Source organism: Parambassis ranga, chromosome 2 (genome assembly GCF_900634625.1).
Source record: "Parambassis ranga chromosome 2, fParRan2.1, whole genome shotgun sequence".
NCBI lineage: Eukaryota > Metazoa > Chordata > Actinopteri > Ambassidae > Parambassis > Parambassis ranga.
Window position 1 is genome coordinate 45,360,312 of NC_041023.1, and position 25,967 is coordinate 45,386,278.

The 25,967-nt window shown below is 50.8% G+C and overlaps 4 protein-coding genes across 5 annotated transcripts; 1 reads left to right on the top strand and 3 right to left on the bottom strand.

The window, feature by feature from the left end:
• Window positions 1-2,992: 2,992 nt before the first annotated feature.
• Window positions 2,993-9,588, top strand: LOC114449083 (gamma-enolase). The gene is made up of 12 exons (XM_028426442.1): window positions 2,993-3,078; window positions 3,353-3,448; window positions 4,378-4,436; window positions 4,712-4,781; window positions 5,064-5,197; window positions 5,283-5,374; window positions 6,327-6,457; window positions 6,538-6,735; window positions 6,829-7,030; window positions 7,682-7,790; window positions 7,870-7,928; window positions 9,119-9,588. The coding sequence occupies exons 1-12, from the start codon at window positions 2,994-2,996 to the stop codon at window positions 9,186-9,188; spliced, it is 1,305 nt and encodes a 434-aa protein (XP_028282243.1). The 5' UTR covers window position 2,993; the 3' UTR covers window positions 9,189-9,588.
• Window positions 9,589-10,577: 989 nt separating this feature from the next.
• Window positions 10,578-12,911, bottom strand: tpi1a (triosephosphate isomerase 1a). Its single transcript, XM_028427665.1, has 7 exons — window positions 12,662-12,911; window positions 12,351-12,474; window positions 12,125-12,224; window positions 11,916-12,033; window positions 11,170-11,255; window positions 11,000-11,087; window positions 10,578-10,821 (listed from the first exon to the last, which is right to left on the bottom strand). Exons 1-7 carry the CDS (start codon window positions 12,771-12,773, stop codon window positions 10,703-10,705), a joined length of 747 nt encoding a protein of 248 aa, XP_028283466.1. The 5' UTR covers window positions 12,774-12,911; the 3' UTR covers window positions 10,578-10,702.
• An 859-nt stretch (window positions 12,912-13,770) lies between these two features.
• On the bottom strand, window positions 13,771-18,930 carry gnb3b (guanine nucleotide binding protein (G protein), beta polypeptide 3b). The gene is made up of 9 exons (XM_028427465.1): window positions 18,609-18,930; window positions 16,587-16,701; window positions 16,353-16,498; window positions 16,210-16,273; window positions 15,970-16,126; window positions 15,802-15,868; window positions 15,360-15,561; window positions 15,072-15,288; window positions 13,771-14,551 (listed from the first exon to the last, which is right to left on the bottom strand). Exons 2-9 carry the CDS (start codon window positions 16,653-16,655, stop codon window positions 14,445-14,447), a joined length of 1,029 nt encoding a protein of 342 aa, XP_028283266.1. The 5' UTR covers window positions 16,656-16,701; window positions 18,609-18,930; the 3' UTR covers window positions 13,771-14,444.
• Window positions 18,931-20,809: 1,879 nt separating this feature from the next.
• Window positions 20,810-24,297, bottom strand: LOC114449760 (C-type lectin domain family 4 member E-like). 2 transcript variants are annotated; one of them, XM_028427592.1, is made up of 6 exons: window positions 24,119-24,297; window positions 23,196-23,315; window positions 22,949-23,119; window positions 22,683-22,867; window positions 22,468-22,583; window positions 20,810-21,264 (listed from the first exon to the last, which is right to left on the bottom strand). In XM_028427592.1, exons 1-6 carry the CDS (start codon window positions 24,228-24,230, stop codon window positions 21,084-21,086), a joined length of 885 nt encoding a protein of 294 aa, XP_028283393.1. In that variant the 5' UTR covers window positions 24,231-24,297; the 3' UTR covers window positions 20,810-21,083. The 2 variants fall into 2 exon arrangements, with proteins under 2 accessions (XP_028283393.1, XP_028283402.1); XM_028427601.1 differs by having other exon boundaries at window positions 22,955-23,119; window positions 24,119-24,295.
• Window positions 24,298-25,967: the final 1,670 nt, after the last annotated feature.

The window sequence follows — 25,967 nt, forward strand, 5'->3', positions numbered from 1 at the left end:
AGAGAGAGGGGGGGGGGGGAGAGAGAGAGGGGGAGAGAGGAGGGGGCAGAGAGAGAGAGAGAGAGGGGGGGGGTGAGGGCAGAGAGAGAGAGAGAGAGAGGGGGGGGGGGTGAGGGCAGAGAGAGAGAGAGGGGGGGAGAGAGAGGGGGGGTGAGGGCAGAGAGAGAGAGGGGGGGAGAGAGAGAGAGAGAGAGAGAGAGGGTGAGAGAGAGAGAGGGGGTGAGGGCAGAGAGAGAGAGAGAGAGAGAGAGAGAGAGAGAGAGAGAAAGGGGGGTGAGGGCAGAGAGAGAGAGGGGGGGGGGAGAGAGAGAGGGGTGAGGGCAGAGAGAGAGAGAGAGAGGGGGGGGGTGAGGGCAGAGAGAGAGAGAGAGAGAGGGGGGGGGGGTGAGGGCAGAGAGAGAGAGAGGGGGGGAGAGAGAGGGGGGGGTGAGGGCAGAGAGAGAGAGGGGGGGGGGAGAGAGAGAGAGAGAGAGAGAGAGGGTGAGAGAGAGAGAGGGGGTGAGGGCAGAGAGAGAGAGAGAGAGAGAGAGAGAGAGAGAGAGAGGGGGGTGAGGGCAGAGAGAGAGAGAGGGGGGGGTGAGGGCAGAGAGAGAGAGAGAGAGAGAGAGAGAGAGAGAGAGAGGGGGGTGAGGGCAGAGGGCAGAGAGAGAGAGAGGGGGGGTGAGAGAGGGGGGTGAGGGCAGAGAGAGAGGGGGGGGGGTGAGGGCAGAGAGAGAGAGGGGGGGGTGAGGGCAGAGAGAGAGAGAGAGAGAGAGAGAGAGAGAGAGAGGTGAGGGCAGAGAGAGAGAGAGAGAGAGAGAGAGAGAGAGATGCACAGGAGGCTGATTTAAACTGGATTTTATCTTTGGTGCAATCATTTAAAACCTCTGTTACATCAGATTACAGGTGTTGCCATAGCAGCAAAGGAAGGAAGTTAGCGTCTCCAGCAGCCAATCAGATTCCTCTATTGTCTTTTAGATTATTGCAGTAAATAAATAAAGTTATTGATCCTCTCAGCTGTAGTTCAGCAGGATCATCTTCACTAATGATTTGAAGCCTGAATATGATCAACTGAAGCTAAAAGCTAATGCTAAGCTATCAACCAGCTACAGCACGGTCACATGACTACACCGTCAGCTCCACCAGGTTCACCGCTCTGACCTCTTCTATGGCACAAACACCTGGATGACCTTTAATGACATCGTCTGTCCCATGTAGCCACTTAGCATGCAGCCTTTGTTCAGTTAATCATCAGTGGGGACAGGAAGTGCTAACATGCTAACATGCTAACATGTTTAAGCAGGTAAAAAAATGAACCTGATATAGCTGCCATCTTAATATGTATGCTGGCTAGCTACCGTGCGACGGAGGTGTCAGGGACAGATATAATCTCACAAATACTGTAAATAATCCAGCACTCGTGGCTTAGAATCCTGCGTCCCCTTTTAATGGACTCCTGTCTGAATAATTCAGCAAGTCCTTACAGTTGGCCTCTTGTAGCATTAGCATTGTAGCTAAGGTGGAGGAGGAGGTGCAGGTTACTGTGGGAGTTCTTTTCAGCACGTTATGTGGAACCACACAGGCTGCACGGTCCTGTGAGAACGCAAGATAGCACCGCTTTGACAAATGTGCAGAGATAAGAGCAAAGGCGGTGCGGACGGAGCAAACCTCCATCTTTCTGTCAGAGCCTCACCGCCAGATTTAGCTCCCAGATCAATAAAGTATTCATACAGTACAGAGAGAGACTTAAAAGCTTTTTGGGTACGGTTGCAGTCACAGCGCTGCGTGCCTGGAATACGAACGAGGAGACGGAGGGGAAACACCCACAGAGCAGAATCACACCGGGCTGATGGCGTTCGTGCAGGTTTATGATGTCACGGTCTCTGACATCACAAATGTAAACACTATAAATATAGATATTGTTGCACAAAGCTCACAATTCTAAATAAAATGTCAAATGTGAGCAGTATATGATGATTTGGAGTCATATTAACTCTTTGTTTACTTATTTATAATCCGTGCTAGCTCCGTTAGCAGGGCTACATTAGCAGGCTAATGTAAACATTGGCTTTTGTAGCCCGCTGGCTGAGACTCGGTGGTTGATCGGTGACGTGTGCACGTCCTCGGACGTTGTTAGCACGATACTTTGTGGTAACGTTTTGTTTACACTGTCAATAAAACATCATTTCCAGCCTGCGTTAGCTCAGAAATATTAGCTCAGTTATTGGGGGCTACATTAGCGAGCTAATGTAAACGTTTTGTTGGCAGTTACTGTTCATGCTAATGCTAATGCTGGTACACCTGAGCCTTGTTGTTACATCTCTAATGATTAGTTTCTGCCTGATTGATGGATCGATGACAGCAGCAGCAGCATGGAAAAGATCTAAATATGAAGAGTTTGACCTGCTAACAGAAGGTAGCTTAGCCTCCAGGAGCCTGTTGTGCTGTGTGATTCTGCGTGAGAGTGGTGCAGACTCTTGACGGGGTTCACATGTGCTCAGGTCTATTTAGGTGAAAGCTCCTGTGGTAAAAGGTGTCGATCTTTCCATCGTTCCTGCAATCAGTGCTGCAAGATTTTCCAGCACCGCTCTCCAGAGACACACAAAGCAGCAGCAGCAGTAAACAGCAGCAAGCCGAGCCCGAGCAGGCTGACGCTCCACTGTTATCTTTTAGCGCATCGATCCTTTCAGTGGCAGGTGAATTTAGGGTTGGTGCTCCAGTTTATTGGCTCATAATTGTTTAAGGATAGTTCAGATTATAGGAATATAATCTGGAATATAATCTGACACACAGTGTTCAGCCTCACGTGGATGATGGAGGTTACAGCCCGTATGGAAGCAGCGAGGAACTGATGCATAATTTACATCTCTCTCTTTCTGCTGAAGTTTTTCTGCTGCTTCCTGTCAGTAGCTGCAGCGTGTGTGTGTGTGTGTGTGTGTAAATAGATTTTCTCTGCTGAAGATGTAAAATGTAAAGCACGATAACAAGGTGGCGCCGTCTGTCTGTCTCTCAGGATGTCCATCATCAGCATCGTTGCCAGGGAGATCTTGGACTCCCGGGGAAACCCCACTGTGGAAGCGGACCTCCGCACAGAGAAAGGTGATGACGGCGGTGGCGCCTGGAAGCAGCAGGACGTCCGCTCACACTCGTCACGTCTGAAATTTGCCAGAAAGCGACAGTCGGCTGGGCAGAGCAGCAGAACGTGTGCGGCGACTTCAGATAGTTTCTGACACGCAGCGACCTTCAGCTGACCTCTGTCCAGATCCATCATTCCTCAGCCGCAGGAGGCTCAGCGCCCCTGTAGACTGTGGAGTCTCAGAACTGATGGAGTGATGTCAGTATTTGTTGATCAGCCCTGACTTGTGTCTTCCAGGTCTGTTCAGGGCTGCGGTGCCAAGCGGAGCCTCCACGGGGATCTACGAGGCACTGGAGCTACGAGACGGAGACAAGAGCCGCTACAAGGGCAAAGGTGAGACCGCAGGCCGCACAGACTCAGACTGCACCGACTGACCATGACCAGAGGGGGCGAGAGAATCCACACACACACACGAAACCCACTCTGATTACTGATGACGTAGTGCCCGATTCATTTCAAACCTTCTGACGCCGACATAGAATTTTTCAGACGAAGTTCCCTTAGTGAAACAAACAAACCCCTCCCAGGCTGAGTGCAGCTAGTGACGCACGACTGGACTGGTAACTGCTAATGGACCACAAGCTAATGCAGTTTCAACAAAAGGGCTTTATCTGGTTGGTTTCTACCAAAAAAAGGAGTCAGTAATAAGACCCCGTTCACACTGTGAATAAGTCCGGCTAGAGCAGGATTCGGGCCGTATCTGGATATATCTGGATTGATTTCAGTCCACCTCTCGGAGGTGCGTCTAGCTGGATCGGCTTACATCTGGCTCAGGTCTGAACGCAAATGCAGCTAGCGAATCCTGCTAGAGACGTGATACGGATCCTGTTCACGGGGACAGTGTCCGGGTCGTGTACAATAGCCGTATGTAAACAACCGCCGAACTATGATAGCTTTGCCCCGAGTTTAGTTAAAAAAACGCATGACAAATGCGCACGCGGTCCTACCGCGGCCTGAACGGACACTGTATATTACGAGGCGCCACCTAGTGGTTTGGAGGACAACAAACAAGCCGGGTTAAGCTGGATTGAGCGCGGACACGTGTGTGTAATAGCCAGATTTGAACATAGGTCTGAACGTATCCAGCTTAAAGGCTTAATCTGGATTCAATCCCACTCTGCAGTTTGGTTCTGAATGTGGCTTCATTCACCATGGTCCAAAACAAAGCACTAACATGTGCAGACAGCTGTGTGGACTCTTCTTTAACGTGAATGCTTCTCTGTTCTGACTGTCCATGTTTCTTCCTCCTGTGTCTTCTTCAGGTGTTTTGAAGGCTGTCGGGCACATCAATGACACTCTGGGTCCAGCTCTGATAGCCTCTGTAAGTCTGCTGAACGTTACTTTTCTGTAAGATGGAGGTTTGTTCATGTGACTGAGGTCAGATCGAAGCCAGGTAGTGAGGGTCAACATGATGCAGAGGTAGGACATGATGCAGTCTGCTCAGCAGTCACAGCAGAGATGATGCTGATTTTTACAGCAGTGTAAGATGGGTAAGAACAGATAGTTTGAGGTGTGTGTGTGTGTCTGTGTGTGTGTGTGAGAGAGATGTGAATCTACCTTTGACCGCCACCGGTGTGTTCCTGTGTGTGTCTGCAGGGCATCAGTGTGGTGGAGCAGGAGCAGCTGGACAACCTGATGATCGAGATGGACGGCACAGAAAACAAATGTGAGTCCAAAAAACACACAAACACACAAACAAACACACACACACACACACGTGATGACTAAAACGGCATCGTCAGATCCTTCCAGGCAGCTGGACACACACAAAATGCGGACGCCATGATGGAGTCACATGTGAGCAGCAGTCACATGACCAACATTCAGAGATCGTCTGTCCGACCTGCAGCTAGGCGTGTCTGAGTCGCCTCTGTTCTACATGTGTAGCCGCAGGAATGGCGGCCATATTGTGCCTGAGCTTGTGTTTCTTTCTGTTCCTGCCCTGCAGCTCAGTTCGGGGCTAACGCCATCCTCGGGGTGTCTCTCGCCATCTGCAAGGCCGGAGCAGCAGAGAAAGGGATCCCCCTGTACCGCCACATAGCCGACCTGGCTGGAAACACAGAGCTGGTGCTGCCGGTTCCCGTAAGACTCAAACGCACCACAGAGACACACACACACACCTACCAGCAGTGTTAGGAGCTGCGTCTGACTGGTGTGTGTCCTTCAGGCCTTCAATGTGATCAACGGAGGATCTCATGCAGGAAACAAGCTGGCTATGCAGGAGTTCATGGTGCTGCCTGTGGGAGCCGAGTCCTTCAAGTAAGAAGGAACCCAGATCTGAACATGTTCCTCTGTTTGAATTCTATTAATAATGTCTGTCTCTCTGCCTGTCTGTCTGTCTCCTGTCTGTCTGTCTGTCCTCTCTGCCTGCCTGTCTCTCTGTCCGTCTGTCCTCTCTGCCTGCCTGTCTGTCTGTCCTCTCTGCCTGTCTCTCTGCCTGTCTGTCTGTCTCTGCCTGTCTGTCTGTCCTCTCTGCCTGTCTGTCTGTCCTATCTGCCTGCCTGTCTCTCTGTCCGTCTGTCCTCTCTGCCTGCCTGTCTGTCTGTCCTCTCTGCCTGCCTGTCTGTCTGTCTGTCTGTCTGTCTCTCTGCCTGTCTGTCTGTCCTCTCTGCCTGTCTGTCTGTCTCTCTGTCCATCTGTCCTCTCTGCCTGCCTGTGTGTCTGTCCTCTCTGCCTGTCTGTCTCTCTGTCCGTCTGTCCTCTCTGCCTGCCTGTGTGTCTGTCCTCTCTGCCTGTCTGTCTGTCTCTCTGTCCGTCTGTCCTCTCTGCCTGCCTGTGTGTCTGTCCTCTCTGCCTGTCTGTCTCTCTGTCCGTCTGTCCTCTCTGCCTGCCTGTCTCTCTGTCCGTCTGTCCTCTCTACCTGCCTGTCTGTCCTCTCTGCCTGCCTGTCTCTCTGTCCGTCTGTCCTCTCTACCTGCCTGTCTGTCCTCTCTGCCTGCCCTCTCTGCCTGCCTGTCTCTCTGTCCGTCTGTCCGCTCTGCCTGTCTGTCTGTCCTCTCTGTCTGCCTGCCTCTCTGCCTGTCTGTCTCTCTGTCCGTCTGTCCTCTCTACCTGCCTGTCTGTCCTCTCTGCCTGCCCTCTCTGCCTGCCTGTCTCTCTGTCCGTCTGTCCGCTCTACCTGCCTGTCTGTCCTCTCTGCCTGCCTCTCTGTCTGCCTGCCTGCCTGTCTGTCTCTCTGTTCGTCTGTCCTCTCTGCCCGCCTGTCTCTCAGGGAGGCTCTGAGGATAGGATCCGAGCTGTACCACACGCTGAAGGGGGTGATTCAGGAGAAATACGGCCAGGACGCCACCAACGTGGGAGACGAGGGAGGATTCGCTCCCAACATCCTGGAGAACAGCGAGGGTGAGGAGGACAGGCGCCATGAGTCCAACACACCTGAGAGGTCGGTGGGCTCACCTCATGTGTGTGCTCTGCCTCCTCAGCTCTGGATCTGCTGCAGACCGCCATAGAGAAGGCCGGCTTCACGGACAAGGTGGTGGTGGGGATGGACGTGGCCGCCTCCGAGTTCTACCGCGAGGGGAAGTACGACCTGGACTTCAAATCGCCGCCGGACGCAGAGAGACACATCACTGCAGAGGAGCTGGCCGACATCTATCAGGGCTTCGTCAACAACTACCCAGGTGGAGCCTCCAGCTGGTGCAGAGCGGCGGCGCCGACCTGCTGATAGAAAAGAAAACAACAAACTCTCCTAACATACACACTCTGTGTTCCAGTGGTGTCCATCGAGGACCCGTTCGAGCAGGACGACTGGGAGGCCTGGTCCTGCCTGACGGCCCAGGTCGGGATCCAGGTGGTGGGGGACGACCTGACCGTGACCAACCCCAAGAGAATAGAGAAAGCTGCCGAGGAACGAGCCTGCAACTGCCTGCTGCTCAAAGTCAACCAGATCGGCACCGTCACCGAGGCCATTCAGGCGTACGTGTACACAGCACCACACTCCACCGCGCTGCCCCAGGTCTATGGATTAACCAGGAGCTAGGGGGGGCCCTGGCACTGCCACAGTCCAATATGGCCGCCTCTGGCAGGCGTTGGGGTGACCTTGAGACCTTTGGTCAGCTTGTGCGGTCAGCCATCTTGGCTGAGGACACACACACAGAGAGGCAGTCACCATGTCTTCAGTCCCCATCACCTGTCAGCCATGTTGACCTTGTGTGGCGTCGACAGAAGATAAATGGCGGACAGGAAGTGGCAGGAAGGTTTCAGTATGAAGCTCAGCTGTCACTCACAGCTGACTGTACATGAGTCTTATTTTTGTCAGCACCTGTGTGCAGAGTGTGTCCTCAGCTATCATCAATCTCAGCCCTAATTAAACGTCTGGAGGGGCGATGAAGCCATCAGTCATGGCGGCAGAGCGGGATGTTAGCGGGAGGAAGACGAGCTGACAGCTGCTGATGTGTCAGCAGCTGTCACTCAGACAGCTTCCTGCATCGCTCACAAGATCTTTGTTTTCACGTTGATGCATAACAAATAAATCACGACCAGGCACATGCGTGGCGTGCAGCCATCTTGCTGCCTACACACACACACACACACAGGTCTGTGACGCTTTGTCTGTCCGTCCGTCAGGTGTAAGCTGGCTCAGGCTAATGGCTGGGGCGTGATGGTCAGCCATCGCTCAGGAGAGACAGAGGACACCTTCATCGCCGACCTGGTGGTGGGACTCTGCACTGGACAGGTACACACACACACACAGAGGACAGCATTAACACAAAGCCAAACATTAGAACAACATTCCCTTCTCTGTGTCCCCGCAGATTAAGACCGGCGCCCCCTGCAGATCTGAGCGGCTGGCCAAGTACAACCAGCTCATGAGGTCAGAGAGCTGCAGTCATGAGATGCTCCCTGAATGTTTGTCATTTTGTAAATACAGTTTGTCTTCAGGAAAAGCTGCATCAGTCCTTCCAGGTGGGATTAGGGTTAAAGGAGGTTAGATAACAGGTCATATAATCCCATAGGTTTGTTTGCTTCCAGTGTTTGTGGTGTAAACCTGCAGCAGAAGGCCGCTTGTATCCACGGCAGTCCCATCTGTGAGCTGCAGCATGTTAGCATAGGTGGGGTGTTATAAATAGCCTGGTAAACAGTGGACACATGGAGGCGCTCGGGGCCTGCTGAGAGGTCCGAGGATAATCTGGATGAAATGAATCTGCAGTTCTCTGTAAAAAGGCTCTGAAGTCTCGCTCCGGACACGTCGTCATCGTCTGCTCAGTCCCTGCGCTAATTGACGAGACAGGCGACCGGTGTCACCCCATGTGTCCGAGCCAGTCAGCAGCAGAGGGTGGAGGAAGAGGGTGGAGGAAGGGAGGGGAGGGATCGGCTCAGCAGTGTAATCCCATCGGACCGCTGAGGAGGCGTAGCAGAGGTGGAGGGGGGAGAGACTTACAGAGGCATTAACCAGCGATAAATGCTAATCAGTGCAGCGACGCACACACACACACACAGACACACACACACCAGGATGAACACACTGCAGGCTGCTGCTCTGTCTGGGTGATTCATCCTGAACTACATTACCCAGAAGGCTCCTTGACGGCGCTCACCTGTCACCTGTCCTGACCTAAACCAATTACACAGAGCTTTAAATCCTACCCAACATGCATTGCTGCTTTTTCTGAGTCACAGAAACCTCCTCTGAATGTGTACAGGTTGAAATCGTGCAGTCAAAATGCTGCATGCTGGGATATGTAGTGCTTTGCATTACAACACTACTGAGTGGATCTACTGGCATAATGCTAGCACAGAAGTGAACAATAGCACGGTGGCTAATGTGTAGCATCGGCTAACATGCTAAAGTAGAACTTTAACTTTCTGTTGCTTTTTAGCAATAGCACAGCTAACGTGTAGCATTAGCCATTAGCTGTTTTGTGCTGAATGGTCCTTTCAGAGACTGAAAGCCAGATTTTTGTGGCCTCACACAGCAAAGTTGCAGCAGATCAGACCTTCCTCCTTACAGACGCACATATTTGTGTATTTGTTTTTGTCTCATCTCTCTTTGTGTGTCTGTAGGATCGAGGAGGAGTTGGGCGACCAGGCTCGCTTTGCCGGCCACAACTTCAGGAACCCCAGCGCCCTGTGAAGCTGACAGACGAATGACTCACACACACACACCACACACATGGACACACACACACACAGCTGCACGCAAAGTCACACAAAGTGACCAACAAGGAACGAGCCATGTACAAAAGAAAGAGTCACACACTCATGAAAACACACACAAGAGCCAAGCAAAAATAAAAATATGAATAAACAATGCACTGGACTTTTAGGGATGGGCGCACACACACACACAGACACACACACAGAGATGCAACACAACGTGATGCACGTGCAGGGGAAACACCATAAAAAGTAATATTTATAAGCCAGACATGCACTGTTACTGTAGTCTTAAAGGAAGCGTTGACGTTCAGCCCGACCTGCAAACAGACAGAGCATCAACCGGTTCAGGGACTGAGCGGAAAAAAAAACCACACACACCGTCACACCTGAACACTCACACACTCGGCTGTGTCACACACCTGCACTCCCCCTTCCTTCCTCCTTTGGTCTCCTTTCTCTTCTCGTCGTGTCTCGGTTTCTTCTTCTCTTCACGATGTGATGATTTGTCCTCCATGCTTGAAGTTCCTTCGGTTCCTCCTGAATGTCCATAGAGTAGCTGTGTCGAAAAAGAAGAAGAGAATTTAAATGATTCCATACTAACAGAACGCTTGTCATCGAAAACAATGTGAAAATATGTGAATTAAAAAGACGATTTACAGTTTGAGTCACAGATTGAAGAGTCTGGTCTGTTTGTGCGTTGTTGTGTCATCGTGTACAAACTGAAACTGAAACTATCATTTAAACAAGTCCAAACACATAAAATAAGAAAATCTAAAGCTAGCATGCTAACGTGCTAGCTATGGCACTTTAAAGCCACTAGATGGCGCAGTGAGTCAACAACCAACCTGTGTGACGACGAAGAGCGGCAGAGTCCAGGCCTGCAGGCTGAGTGAGGAAGAGGAGGAGGAGGAAGAGGAGGGTTCCTATCGGGACTCCGCTCGGCTACTTCCTGGGTCTCAGAGATCGGCGAACACAGACACGTGCCCAGCACGCTGCGATGGGCGGAGCTTCAGGATCTATTTTCACAGAGACAACAGCGCCCCCTACCTACAGACAGGAATGACCAGCCAGAGAGACGTTTGATTTGATGTTTTATTTCTCTCTTAGCTCCTTACATTGATCCGATGTGCAGGTTTTAACCAGTGGTCAGCTACAAACATCTTTAGTGCCTTTAGCAGTGACGCCTTCAAAATAAAAGCCCCCGACTCATCAGAGCCCAAACACACCGGCCGAGCTTCAGGTCACAGTCAGCGGCGTCCTCAGCAGCGTTAGCAGCCTGTTAGCAGACACACGGCACGATCGGGCCGACCGGCCCTCTGCTGCTTTCTACCGCTACACGAAAGACGGACACACTTCAAAATAAGAGTGGCTAAAAACATTAGTGACTACACGAACATGAGGTTTCATGGCCGCTCTGCACACACGCCCGTCTAAAGCGCTGAGGGTCCTCCAGCGGCCCTGGTGGATGGGGCGTGGTGAGGTGCGTGGTTACATGCGTGCGTTTATGATGTCGACAAACTCTGGCTTCAGAGAGGCTCCGCCCACCAGGAAGCCGTCCACGTCGGCCTGAGAGGCCAGCTCCCTGCAGTTCCCTCCTGTGACCGAACCTGGAGGACAGACGGAGAAGAAGGACAGGTCCTGCATGTTTATGGCAGCTTTGAGTGACGGAGGTTCCACTCAGGCTCCGCCTTTTTTTTTGTTTTTTTTGTTAAATAGAAAACTTGATGGAGTCAAACGCTGCCCCACCACCACCACCACCACCACCGCCTTAACGTCATCACTGACCTCCGTAGATGATGCGCAGAGAGTCGGCCACATCGTCCGAGACGTTTGCACGGAGCCACGCCCTCAGCTGCTCGTGGACCTCCTGAGCCTGGACACACACACACACGAAACCTCTCAGCGTCCATTCAAACACAAACATCTGAGTCACATGACACACAGCGGTCTGTTACCTGCTCAGGTGTGGCGGTCTTTCCGGTGCCGATGGCCCACACAGGTTCATAAGCTAGCACCACCTTCCCCCAGTCCGTCACGTTCTCTGCAACACAACAAGCGGCGATTTAACCCCACCATCACCAGGATGGTGTATCCATGGCAACACATCAATGAGAACAGAGGGGACCCCCCCCATAAACATTTATAGTCCACAAAAAAAACACAGACTGAAGCTTCATCCGTGGTAAATCTCTCAGGCTCCTCCAGACCTGATGGTCTCCTGCATGAACCCTGGTCTTTAGTCCACTCCTCCAGATCTGATGGTCTCCTGCATGAACCCTGGTCTTTAGTCAGAGTTCAGTCAGGTCTGTGTGCAGGTCAGTCAGTAACCCTTTGCTCTCCTGGAGGTAGTTCTTCACTAGAAGAGACGTTTGCTTCATCTGCTGTCATGTTGGAGAGGAAACCAGGACCCAGACCCTGACCTGACTGCAGACTGCTTCAGGGTTCTTTCAGATGTTCACACTCTTCTTGTTTCATGGTCTGTCTCCACATGAAGACAACATCTCTGTGAGCACAGAGCTCTAGTTCAGCTTCATCTGACCAAAGGACTTCCAGTCTGTGTGTCCCGTCTCCAGGTGGTCAGGACTCTAGTGACGGTCTTCCCTGGTTCAGTCCTTCACTTGTGTCTCTGACAGTCTGGTTCTCTTTCAGACTAAACGTTGCTTCTCATGCTAACGTCTTCTTCTTCTCTCCCCTGATTTACCTGCAATGACCTGCGTCTGAGCGTAGACCACTTCTTCTGTGGTGCCCGCCTCCCGCTCCTCCAGCTTCTCCCCGATGCAGGCGATCACACCGAGGTCGCTCTCCAGAGCGTGAGCCACCTGTCAATCAACAGTCACATGATGAGTGTGTGCGCGCATGCAACACAACAGACCTACACCACATACAACACCTTCAAACAGAGCCTCTCACCTTCTGACCGATCAGCTCGTCGCTCTCCCCGAACACGTGGCGGCGCTCCGAGTGTCCCAGAACCACCCAGTCTGCTCCACAGTCCTTTATCATGGCGGGACTGAAAGGGGGCAGAGCACCAAGGACTCAGTCCACAACACAAGCAGGTTCTAAAACATCCAGTACAAACCTTTAAACCTGGTTTCAATCATGTTTGACCATGAGCTGTCAGGTATGAGGTTTGTACCTGATCTCCCCGGTGAACGCTCCCTTTGCCACCTTGTAGCAGTTCTGGGCCGCCACACCGATCCGGGGGTCCAGGCTGGACCGGGCCCAGTCCAGGTAGATGGAGGGGGCCGCGCACACCACGTCTGCGGGTCAACAACAAAAACAATGAAAGAGTTAAGGACACATGTTTGTTTGTTTGTTTGTGTTGTAAAGCTGGAAGCTGCAGGACTTGTTATGAAACCACCCTGATCACATGACCCTCAATGTCACTGCGTCATCTGCGCTGCTGCAGCATCCCCCTCCACCCTCCACCTCCACCCTCCCTGTTACCGGTCTCGTCGTGCAGGCTGGCGGTGTTCAGAGTGCTGATCAGCTCTCCCAGGCTCTCCTTGTCCCCGTTCATCTTCCAGTTTCCTCCCACGAAGAACCTGCGGAGCGCCATGACGGAGGAAGGAGCGGTGGAGGTGGAGGAGCAGGTGGAGGAGCAGGTGGAGGATCAGGAGGAGTCCGGCTGCTCTGCGTGTGTCGGCGGTAAACACCGGTAAACGGCGCTCCTCCTCTGCTCCTCTGCTTCTTCTTCTTCTTCGGCTTTATGGAGAGAGTCAGACTGCTGAGCGGGGAGCCAGCGCCCCCTGCTGGACACATGTTGTACCTACATTCTGTGCACTGCAGCAGCAAACTGCAGAATGTCCTGTTTTAAAATGATTTAAACACATCATTCATTAAATAAATGATACATAAAGTTTTATTTTACATCAAACCCTGTTTCAGAAAGTTTGTCATCTGCTGCTAAAGAATAATTTAGTTTATTATAATATGCACAGAAGCAGTTTGAACTATAGAAATAAACAAATAATGTTTTGATAATTTTATAATTTTTTATAATAAGACACAAAGATCATCATGAGTTACATCACAGTTCATTTATTCCATTCACTGTAAACTTTATTCTTCCATAGACGTCTTTATTATTAGTTTTCGGTAAGATATCCAGGGTGACCTTTGACCTTTGGATATAAAATGGCCAAACACACATAACAAAAGCAGCAAACTCTAACCTTTAGGTGTGTGTTGGTATTTTGTGTTTCATTTAAATCAGACTCTGCAGCTAAGTTTGTGACATTTTACAAGAAAAAACTCACAAACTCATAGTTTTTTGTAGTGAAGTTGTGAGTTTTTAACCTTGTAAACGCACAATGATGAGTCAGAAAACACCTGTTTTTTTATGTTTTTCGTTTCATAGCTTTCTTTTGTCCTCTTGATATTTTCCTGTATTTTTTATGAATGGATGGTTTGACACACACAGACTCACACACACACGGTGTCAATGCAGAATTCTATGTTTATTAGAAAGATTTTCAACAAAGATGTGGTCTTTTTACAGAGGGACTGCACGAGTGTAAAAGAACCACAACATGCAGCGTTAACCTGGAGGGAGTCAAACACAGAGTACAGGTCTTTACAGTGAGGGTCTGGCTCCGCCTTCAGATGGGAGGGGGAGTGGGGGGGGGACACAACGGCAGCCATCTTGGATCAAAAGTCTGCTGTGGGTTGTTTGTTAGCAGGGGAGCCAAGATGGCTGCTCAGCTAACACACACACATACACACTCTGGATATGTGCAGCCCGAAAAAACAAAACAACAAAAATCAAAGCTGGAAAATGACACTGTACATGGACTGTCCCCGCTACAGCGACTACATACAAACAAATGTACAATCCTCACCTAGGTGCAGTTTACAGACAATAAAAATAAACTCTATATGTTCAACATTCACCTCTGTTATGGTCCTATGCGTGTTTAAGGAGCTTACTTTCTGCTCCCTGTCCTATTATTGTTTTTATTCTTAGCTCTTCTGCAGCGCGACGCGTGGAAGACGCCTCGCCTGCTGCCACTTACACACCCTGACTCACTCACAGCCGCTCACCGTGTGCACACATCAACAAACGAGAAGGAGGACAGCAAGACGGGAAAGTCTGCAAACATCTACTGCAAACTACACCTCCTCACTAACAGCCTTTCCTCCTCTTCCCCACCCTCCTCCCCCTCCTCTTCCTCCTCCTCCTCCTCCTCTTCCTCTCCTAGTGTTCTGTTTTTCCTCCTTCCGGGACGCCTCAGTTCCACAATTTGAGGAAGCTGTCCCAGGATCCTGTGCAGACGCCCAAACCGTCTTCAGGGACGCCGGTGCAGCTCACCCTGTTATCGTGGCCGGACAGCACGCCTGGAGGAGGAAGAGGAAGAGGAGAGGAGAGGAGAGGAAGAGGAGACGAAGAAGAAGAGGAAGAGGAGAGGAGAGGAGAGGAGAGGAGAGGAGAGGAGAGGAGAGGAAGAGGAGAGGGAGATGGAGAGGAAGAGGAGGAGGAAAGGGAGATGAAGAGAAGAGGAAGAGGGAGAGGGAGAGGGAGAGGAAGAGAAGAGGAAGAGGAGAGGGAGATGGAGAGGAAGAGGAGGAGGAAAGGAAGAGGAAAGGGAGAGGAAGAGGAAGAGAAGAGGAAGAGGGAGAGGGAGAGGGAGAGGAAGAGATGAGGAAGAGGAGAGAAGAGCAAGAGAAAAGGAGAAGAAGAGGAGAGGAAGAGAAGAGAAAGAGGAAGAGGAGAGGTGGTAAAAGGAAGCAGGAAAAGAGGTGAGGAAAAGAAATAGGATGGAGGAAAGGAAAGAAGAAGACAAAGAAATCGTCACAAACGTGACAAATTCACTTCACGGAACAGAAACGAGTCGATGGACATCGTCTGATCACTCACCGACTTTCTCTCCCTTCAGGGAGTCCCAGATGTGGCAGTTAAAGTCGTCATAGCCGGCGAAGATAAGGCGGCCAGAGCTGGAGAGAGCCAGAGACGTGACGCCGGCGTTCAGGCTGGTGTCCTGGTAGTTGATCACCTCCTGGTCGGAGCGCAGGTCGTACATCTTGCAGGCGCAGTCGTCAGAGCCTGTGATGATGGCGTTCCCACTGTGGAAGAACTGGAGAGAGAGGTCAAAGTGTGAGTGTGTGTCTGTGTGTGTGTGTGTGTGAGCGGCTGGGCGATCCTCACAGCGATGGCGTTGATGTCGCTGGTGTGCCCGCTGAAGGTCTGCTTGCAGGTCCCGTCCCTCACGTCCCACAGCTTGGCCAGAGAGTCGCAGGCTCCGGAGATGAAGGTGTTCATGTCGGGGGACAGAGCCAGGGACATGCAGTCTCCAATGTGGTTGGTGAAGACCACCTTCTGCTTTCCGGTTTCCAGATCCCACAGGCAGCTGCAGAGAACAAAGATGGCGGCAGGACATGTTAGCGTAGCAAGCTAGTGCTCAGATGGCTCCCAGATTCCACCTGGGTCTTTTTTTTGGAGATGCTACAAAAACTCTCCAGCACATGAAGCTAGGCTAAAGCTAATGGACTCTGGCTGTAAATCTATAAACATGGCTGGTTTCCTCTTCGGTTGTTTTGACAGGTGTGCGTCTGTATTGCAGCTAAATGCTAACAAACATCAAACCCACCAGGTGGTGTCGCCGGAGGCCGTCAGGATCTCGGAATCACTAAGGAAGCGGCAGCAAGACAGGTAACCTGACCAGGAGAGAGGGAGAGAGAGAGAAGAGGGTTTATCGCCTGACTGCTCATTTTATAGGAAAAACAAAAAGAAACCAACATGGCCGCCGCGCTCGTACCTGTGTGTGCGTCCAGCTCCCTGAGGGTCTTGGGGCTGGCAGCCTTGATGTTGTAGACTGTGCAGATGTTATCCAGACCACCGCTGGCCACCAGGTTTCCAGAGGGGGCGAAGGCCACGCTCATCACCCAGGCGGACTTCAGAGGGACGGCGACCAGCTGGAGGGGGGGAGAAGGAGGTTCAGGTTAATGAGCGGGTTTTTGTGTCTGCGACACGTCAGGTGACGTAAACCACTTCAGACCTTGTTTCCTGTGTGGGTGTCCCAGACGAGCAGCTTTCCATCCTGTGATGCGCTGACCATTTGCCTGTGAAACACAGCACGTCATAAATCAGCGCCCCTTATCATAACATCACTTAAAAAACAAGCTCCGCCCCCCTCTTTACTTGGAGTCAGTTGCCCAGTGCATGGCATAGATTTTAGCCAGGTGACCCTTCAGTGTTTTCCTGAGCTTCAGCTGGACCCGGCCCACCGAGGCCACGCCTCCACTCGCCCCTGTCATGCTGCCATCATTCACAGCCTTACGGGCCGCCTGGTGGCCGCAAAGGGAAGAGCGACAGGTTGCAGTCAATACAAACACAAAAGGTGATAGAAAGACGAAATATGAGCAGGAGTCTCACCTCGATCTGTGTACGGAGGCCGTCGCACTCCTTTTTCAATGCATCGATTTCAGCCTTCTCAGATGCCATGGCAACGGTTGCTAGGGGATGTTATTGATGGTGGGGACAAATGTCACTGTAACGAGAAACAAGAGAGAAACAAATAACGTTTTAAATTTGTAAGTATGAACAGAGCTGACGGAGGCGGCCATGTTGGACCGCACAGGACGTTACAGCACAGGAAGTTTACTGCCTGACCTTGATACCAGGAAGTGGAGCAGGTCTAAGCCAGAAGATTAGACACAGGTGTAATCCCTTAGTCAAACAAAGGTGTAATACTGTTAGCGCTGCACAGAGGTCAGAAATGAAGGAGGCGTAAAGACGCTTCTCTCACTTCTCCGTCCTGTCAGCCATTTTCTCCCAGCTTTCTTTTTATGTTTTTATCTAAGTCCTCCTCCTCTAGTCCTCTTCACATTGGTGCGGATGGGTCCGCTGAGTTCATGAGCTGCAGGAGGGGGATGGTATGTGTCGTGGAATGCCTCCACCTCCCTGACCCAGTGGGTGTAGGACGGTGAGGGGGGTCAGCCATTTTGACCCCTTCCCTTCCCTCAGGGGGAAGCACCACGCCTCGGCTGAACATGACTTCCCTCATGTGCAGCGTCCTTGTGGGTCCTCTCTGACCCTGACATCATCATCTTTCCCAGAAATCCCTGCGTGTACAAGTGTAATGAATTTGCTTAATGCTCTTTAATAGGATACTGACGTCTGGCTGATTTGACACAAATCACCTTCCATGCTCCAAGACGATCGAAACCGGCTGAGATCTTTGTGCTAAAGTCCAGCAGGGGATCTTCAGCAGCACATACAGGAAGCCACAGGCTTTTATTTTCAAAAATCTGATACATGTAAAGGCCCAAAGTGACTCGAATGTCATTTCAGGTTTACTTCACCATGTTTTGTTTGAAGAGTTGATCGATTTGAACATTTAAATCACATCTGTTGCTCTGAAGGATCAATATCTCAGCAGACAGACGGAGGCGGACTCTTAAACTGAACTCATACCTGCAGCCATGCAGCAGCAGCTTTAACCCTTCACTTCAGCTGATTTTATGTTTACTTGGGAATATTTGACAGCTTCCAGGCCTACATGCCTCACTCGGGGTGGGTTGTTGCGGGGGCTTAAAAACCCCGGCAGGAGATCTTAAGGGAAGCTTTACCGGTCAAATCTCCTGTCATCCGATTACTGACTGCTCTTTACCTCGAGGATCAGTGAGAGAAGGAGGGAAGCGGAGGCTCTGCTAAAGTCAAACACACAGCTCCTCCTTGGCCTGCTCTCTGATCGGCCTGCTCTCTGACCGGCCTCTGATCGGCCTGCTCTCTGATCGGCCTCTGATCGGCCTGCTCTCTGATCGGCCTCTGATCGGCCTGCTCTCTGATCGGCCTCTGATCGGCCTCTGATCGGCCTGCTCTCTGATCGGCCTGCTCTCTGATCGGCCTCTGATCGGCCTGCTGTCTGATCGGCCTCTGATCGGCCTCTGATCGGCCTGCTCTCTGATCGGCCTCTGACCGGCCTCTGATCGGCCTGCTCTCTGATCGGCCTGCTCTCTGATCGGCCTGCTGTCTGATCAGAGCTTCAAACAGCAGAGAGAGACGTCTGCAGAGAAGCTCCTGCAGCCTCCGGCTGAGGTTCAGCCTGCTGCGGCAGGTCAGGCCACACCTGAAGCACCAATCCTCTTTCCCTACAATCCACAGATCACCTTCAGAGGGTTTAAGCCATCAGCCGTTCTCTGTCAGGCTGATCAATGACTGGTTTGATGGAAGAGTTTTAGAAAAAGCACAAGCTGCAGCTGCTTTCTGTGGTTTTGCAGGAAGCATCAGAACAGTTCCAACAAAATGAAGGAAGTCCAGATTTAAGGAGCACAGACTGTCTTCTGTCAAAGTTGCATCTTCACAGCAGCTCCTCCAGCAGCAGCAGCAGAGGAAGAAGAAGAAGCATGCAGAACTACACATAAAGCATCAAAAGAAGAAGAAGAAGGGACTCACCGTCTGGTCCTCTGCACCTGTGCAGCTGGTTTACGCTCCCAGGATGCACAAAGCTGCTGGCTGGCTCCTCTGACGCTCTGCCCCGGCACACTGCTAGCAGCTTTGCTGGTTGAAAACTCTCTCTTTCCCTCTCTCTCTCACAGTGAAGAACAGCTGAGGATTGGAGGGGATGAAGGAGATAAGGGATGAAGGGATAAAGCTCAAAGATGGAAATAGAGAGGGAAGGAGAGAGAGAGAGAGAGCACGGTGAGAGCAGGAAGGTAAACCGATTGGAAGGAGAAAATCAGGTTATGAGGTCAAAAGACACGAGCAGGTGAAGAAATGGAAGGTGAGGGGCGGGAGAGGAGGAGGAAGAGGAGGAAGAGGAGGAGGAGGAGGAGGAGGAGGAGGAGGAGGAGGAGGAGAGACAATCAGGAACAGAAGAGAAAAGTTTTAGATGTTGATTTGTCAGCATGCAGACACTGGAGAAAAGATGGATGGATGGATGGATGGATGGATGGTCTGGGAGGCTGACGGGGAGAATTGGTTTGTCAGAGCTAATGAGCTGAGCCCGGTTAATCAGGGTCTAATGGGATATCCGGGGATGGCCAATCTCGTTAGGGAATTAGAGCAGGTCAGGCTGAACGTGCGTCACACCTGACACACACCGGAGGAAGAGGAGGAAGAGGAGGAAGAGGAGGAGGGACCTGATCAAGAGTCAAAGTTTGTGACTCACAGTGAGACGAGACGTTTTTGCTGAGACACGACGATGAGAACAGGACACAACGTGTTGTCAGTGTATTAATGAAACCTTTGTTTGCCCCCTTCGACACCTGCAGCCTGATTTGTGCGGAGGTCTCCATGTTTTGTGGGTGAGCACACAGGAGCCGTGACTCGCTCACTTTTAAAGAGATCTTTACACAAACATCCTGAAAAAGATTCGTATCAAACACGTCATTAGGTTCTTTTGGCTTGAAACCTCTGGGAAAGGGGGTCACAGGCTGAACAGGCCACGGTCCTCAGTGAGGTTCGTGTTGGGCTTCAGGTAAATGTTAGGCAGTGCAGTTCCTCTTATAGCCACTAGAGGCTGGCCCTCAACACAAGCTAATGTCATGTTAGGAGGCTCAGAAAAAAACAAAGCAGAAACTTTTTTGGTTGCTCCAGCAGACCCGAACGGTCCTCCACCGACCTCCACCGGGTCAGCCAGCCTCAGGTTGGTTAACGTGGTGAGTTCAGGTAATGCTGCGTTTACTCCTGTTGGATTAGTCATTGATGCAACAGGTTTTTGGCTCCAGTTTGATGACATCATGCTGCAGCATCACAGACAGACACACACACACACACACAGACACACAGACAGACACACAGACACACACACAGACACACACAGACACACCGTGAGGCTCTGCATCATCACGTCTGCTTCCAGTACAGCCTGTCTGCAGCTGAAACTCTCATTTCTGATGTGTCAGATCAGGATGTATGTCTAACAATAAGTTGTTATGTATTGTGTAACGCTCCACATTTTATTCCTACGAGGTTCAAAGTTTGAATTTTGAAACGTTTTTACGTGTCATTCTGGACAGATTCCTGTTTTTTTCCACCTATCACAGAACAGTTTCTGCATGAGCCGGTCCTCCCCCCTCATTGGTCCACAGGTTGATTTACTGAGGGGACATCACTGCACAGTGAGCTGAGGAGACGGCCCCCCCCCCCCCCCCCCCCCCCCCCGTCTCTGTAAGTCCTGGTGTGTAATCCAAGCTAATGAAGTGTGACAGAGAAGGACTCGCTGACTTCCTGGTAACGAGCTCAGAGGGCGGCGAGTAACGCAGCTCGCTGCAGACAAACCCTCTGCACCTTCCTCAGGCCTCCGAGCCCACAGGAAGTGGACCCGATGACATGGAGGACTGGACTGAATGTAGGTCTGTCACACGGGTCTAAACTGTTCTCAGAACAATGCAGCTGCTTTTATTTTTACTGATTTATTTTTGACAAATCAAAGTTTATCGTTGATTGTTTTCTTTTTCAAACAAAAAAAGTTGTTTTTGGACTACACAAATATATTTGTGGGGTCATTTCGGCCACATGGGGGCATCACAACATTTATGAAGTGACAGCTGATAAAGTCAGTGACAGATACATTTGACCTGTGTTGAGGCAGCTGTGCTCCCTCTAGTGGCCGTGCACATAAACTGGTCAAACAACAGGAATCAGACAATAAATAAAATAAAAATAATTGTATTTATTTATTTACAAGATCCACAATTTGATTTTTGTTGCATTTAAAAACCATAAAAAAGAAAATGTTGTTGGACGTAAAGTCAGTCACATATCTGTGTTCAATCCCTGATCTATAGAGCTGAAAATAAAAATCACATCTGTTCAATATGTTTGCTGAAAGTATCAAAGCTGATCATGTGACCATTTAAATTTAGTCATAAAATCATATTTGGCCTTAGTGACGCCACCTCCCAGCTTCCTGTCCTCGCCGGCGCCTCAGTGCGGCATGGCGGCGCTGGCGCCGGCCGCCATCTCTTTCTCGCAGATGAAGGGCCAGTACATGCTGCAGGGGGCGTCGTACCAGCTGCGCGTCGCCACTCGCTCCAGCACGCGCGTCTTCACGATGTAGCCGCAGTCCTCGTTGATGTGGTTGTTGGGCTCGCCAGCTTCCCAGAAACTACAGACGGAGAACCAGATGACTGTGAAACTGCAGTTCCTCTAACGGCCACCAGAGGCCACTCCTCACAGACCTCCATGTTTAAAAAAAACACAGGAGAAGTAAAGATGTTTACAAACTGCGAGGGTCCCTTTTTATGATCGCTTTAAACTCTGGCCTAATTAAGGCTGTGTATGGAGTTAAGGAGGAGAAGGACACTGCCCCCTCAGGATGGGGATCGGGATCGGGATCGGGATCAGGATCGGGATCGGGATCGGCATCAGGATCAGGATCAGGATCAAAGTGGAGGAGGTTTTGGGGTTCATATTCACAAGAGGTGAAAAAAGGAGTGGGAGATCGACAGGCGGATGAGGGCGGTGTCAAAGACCCGAGGCTCTTCTCAGTCGATCTACTTCCTACGCTCACCAGCGCCCTCGAGCTGTGGGCAGCGATCGAGAGCACGAGACCGTGAGTACAAGCAGGAAGTGAAGTCTGTGGAAGACAAATGTTCATGTACTGATAGGTTAGGTTCCCAGAATGTTTTTCCTTGGTACTTCCCAGAACTAAGGAAGTGTTTAGTTCGAGAGTTGAAGAGTTGAAGAGCTAGATCAGAATGACCTGGTTTGTCCTCAGTTAAACTGGCTACGTGCGCAAAAACAAGTCAGGATGATATGAAGCAGATGTGGAAATGAACACAATGCCAGAATTAGTTGCCAAACTTGGACACCCTCTGTAGCACACACATGACGCACGTATGATAGTAGGTATGTTACACACACAGCGCAGCCTATAGGACGATGAAGCATCTGATGCTGAGGTGGTGGTATGAAATTCTGCTTAGGGCCCCGTAAAGGCTTGGGCCGGCCCTGAGCGACTCTCACCCCGACCCCTGAGGAGGGGAAGTGCAGCCTTCCTCTGCTCCAGCTCTTTCTCCATCCTCCACCAGCTCAGCACATTTCATCAAACATCTGATTTCTCTTCCTTGTTTTATAAAATATGATGATGATGACTAAAGCCGAGCGATTCCCCTTTTTTTTTCCGCCACGTTCCTTCTCTTCCTCTTTTCCTGCTGAGGCCTCCTCGTGTGCCTCTGACTCAGATATGATTTGATCTTTTATCTGCTGTTTTGGTATATTACTGTTTCGGATCCGGCTTTATGATTTGACTGATGTTCTGTTTTGGTCTCATTTGAAAGCTGCTATAAAAACGAAGCGGTGAACTCACGGCGTGCCCAGCGGAGTGCCGTCGACCCATCTCCACTGATCCTCTGTGTCGCCGTCAGTGATGCCGAACCAGAAGGCGTTCCAGTGTCCCCTGGGAAGAAGGTTCCAGATGAACGTCTGACAGAAAACACACACACAGAGCAGAGACAGTGAGAGCTCCTGTATAAAGGCTCCGGCGGGCCGTGGCGGCGGCGGTGGCGGTGCATCACACGGTACCTGCTCCTCGGCCGTGTGAATGATGGCCAGGTGAGCTCCTTTACTCTCGCAGTACGACTTGCTCTCGGGCCAGTCCCGCGTGATCCTGGAGATGTAGTAGCAGCTGTTGTTGTAGAGGTGCCAGTCCACGGGGCAGACGACGGGCGCCGCTGTCGCCTTCGACGTGGGTTTGATGACATCAGTAGCTGATGGTGAAGAAGGAAGGAAGCTTTAAAACATAAAGCACAAACATCAGGACCGGACCTTCAGACCTGCAGCTGGTCCACCTTTACCGCTGCCCGCGGCGTGCAGACTGAGCTGCAGCTCGTCCCGCTCTTTCTGCAGCTCTGCCTTCTCCCGCCGCAGCTTTTCAATATCCGCCATCAGAACTGACGCGTCCTGCGTCTGCTTCTGGACCTCCGCCGTCGCCTCGCCGGCCCCTTCGGGTTTGTTCTTGTCTGCGGGACATCGGGATATAAAAGTCAGCGAGCACAGAGGCGGACGGTCCGCTAACATCTGAGCGCCGCCACTCACAGTGAGCAGTGACCGCTATGATGGAGATCAGCAGGACGCCGCAAAGCGTTGCCAGGCAGATGGTGGCGAGGCGGTAAGGGCCCGGCCCGCTCAGCCTGGGGGCCGCTGTGATGGGGAACACTGCAAAGAGGAAAGAGCTGCCGTTAAAACAAGGATCAAGCCACATCATGCGCTTTAAGGTGTCAAATGTCTTTTGTGATAATCAGTGGATAAATTAATACATCTGGGGTCACAGTGACCTTTGACCTTTGACCACCACATCAGTTCATGGTCGAGTCCGTTCCAGTGGTCGGACCAATTCTGAAGAAATTCTATCAAAATGTTCCTGATGTGTCCACAGACCGAAAGCGCTCTGATCTGTTCTGACTTGTAAAACACGTGAGTCGTTCGAGGGCCGTGGGAAATCTGAAACACTCCACGACAAGCTGACAAAAAGCTGAGCGCTGCTGTGTGTTTGTGGGTCTGATGCATGTTTGCTCAGAGTCCACAAAGTCGGGTCAATACCTGGACTCAGCGAGTATGTTCTGTCCCTAAATAAACAGACACAGTAAATAAATGAATAAACAAACAAACAGCTGCCGCCATGGAGGCTGGAAATGACCCTTAAAGTGCACAAAAGCACCACAGAAACACAAAAACTCGAACCATCTCAGAACATGACCACAAAGAGCTGGCAGAGCGATGATGGCAAAACAAGTACACACAGCATGAGCACAGACACACACTGAACTAACAAGAAGAGACCAAACTGTCACTGAAACAACACAACAACGACAAGAAAGCACACAAAGCTACAACCACACACTCACTGTGCACGGAACACACACAAAGCCTGGACAAGAACACAACAACAAAGCTGCAAAAAGTGACAAGACACAACAATCACACACACACACACACAGCCAGGTGAAGCACGCTCTCACCGCTGTGTCCCACATCTGGCCGGCGGCTCCGCTCCTCGCGGCCGGCCGCCTCGTCATCGATCAGCTTGGAGTACATGCGCTCAGAGGCCGGGGAGCTCCCGGCGGCCGACATCCCGCAGACAGACTCACGACCTCCAGGCGCGGCTCCGCTCCGACTCTGAATTTAAACAAACTCGGCCCGTCAACCCGGCCAGAAAAAGACCCGGGACTTCCGGTCACTGCCTTCAAAATAAAAGCCATCGACAGGGCGCATTTTAAACACTGACCACAAACAATCAAAGAGGCTCAAACCCCCCAAAAAACGACCAAAAGAAAGAAGATGAACGATAAACAAAATGTTTCAGAAACGTTTTTAACTCATTCCAGTAGTTCTGAGCCATGTAAACCTTTATTTTGAAAGGTGTGTTCCGGTTTTGTTACCGCTTCTTTTACATTTTTTTTTTGCAGCCTAAGAATTTACGGTAAACTTCACCCCGGACTTCTCCCGGAGATTCACGGGAACATGGCCCCCTCATCCTCTGCTGGACATGTCCGGACCTGATGGACCTTCTCAGCTCCTTCTGAGTAAACGTGTTTTCACTTTATTTTCCGAGCAGTGATGTAGATTAGTGGCATACATGCAGACATTTCCACTGTGGAATCCTAAAAACATTCAGCTCAGCACTCACAGAGGTCACAGCAACATCATCAGACTCAAACAACTTAACTGTTTATTAAAACTAAATTATTATGCAGCATTGTATTTGGGATTATATTTGGATTATCTGGGAGTTAGATGAGTCAAGTATTAAGTTAACTGTATACTGTCTTTTGTAGAAATCTTTGATAACTTTCTCAAATGCATATTTACCTTAGAAAAGTGGCATGGCACCACCTGGTGGTCTGGAGTGAGGTCACACGGACGTCAATAAGAACAAAGTTCAGGCCAGTTCTGGTTCATGTTGATCCGCCTCCTCTGAACAGATGTGTGCTGCTCACAGTTCAGCTGGATGCAGGATGAAGTTCCTGCTCTTCACCAGAAGGTGGCAGCACATGATCGTCAAACCAGCAGCTCCATCCCACACAGTCAGACCATGAAGATGTTAGCCTTAGTCCTAGTCAGCACCTCAGATGTGTTTCTAAGGACTTTATTGTTTATTAAGCAGTTTTTCACAGAGGGTGGGGGCACATTAGGAAACACGTGGTGATAGGATGGGATCAGTGTATTATACCGTCCTCCACTGGTCCACAGAGAGCCTCAGGGTGCTGCTCCAGCTGTAGCGCCCGTCGTCCTGCAGCAGCGCGGTGCTCCGGCTCTGCTGCGAGCCGTCCCCGTTCTGTCCGTCCACCTTCCAGGACAGGGTCCAGTCAGAGGGGAAGCCTCTGTCAGCCAGGCACAGCAGCGTGGCCTGGCCCTTCTGCAGCTCCTCTTTGGAGGGGGGCAGCACCGTCAGGGAGGGGGGGACTGGACCCACTGGAGGAGGAGGAGGAGGAGGAGACAGAGAGAGGACATGAAGACAGAGAACAGAAAGTCCAGCTGCTGGTCCTCAGAGGGGAGGAAACTGCTCCTCACTGTTTCACTTCCCTCTCTGAGCTCGGTAACCACGGCAACAGACAGGCATCACTGCTGAACCGTGGCAACAGACAGGTTTCAGTACTGAAGGTAAAAAGCTCCTGAGGGACATGACGATGGTTCTAATGAGGATTTGAAATGTTTCCAATGTTTAAAAACACATTTTACACAAATGATTCCAACAACATTCAACAATGACTACATTTAAAATACTGACGTGTGTTTTAATACAAAATTATTTTAATAAAATTGGATCAAAATGTGAGAAAAACTAAATGTCAATGAATCTACAAAAAC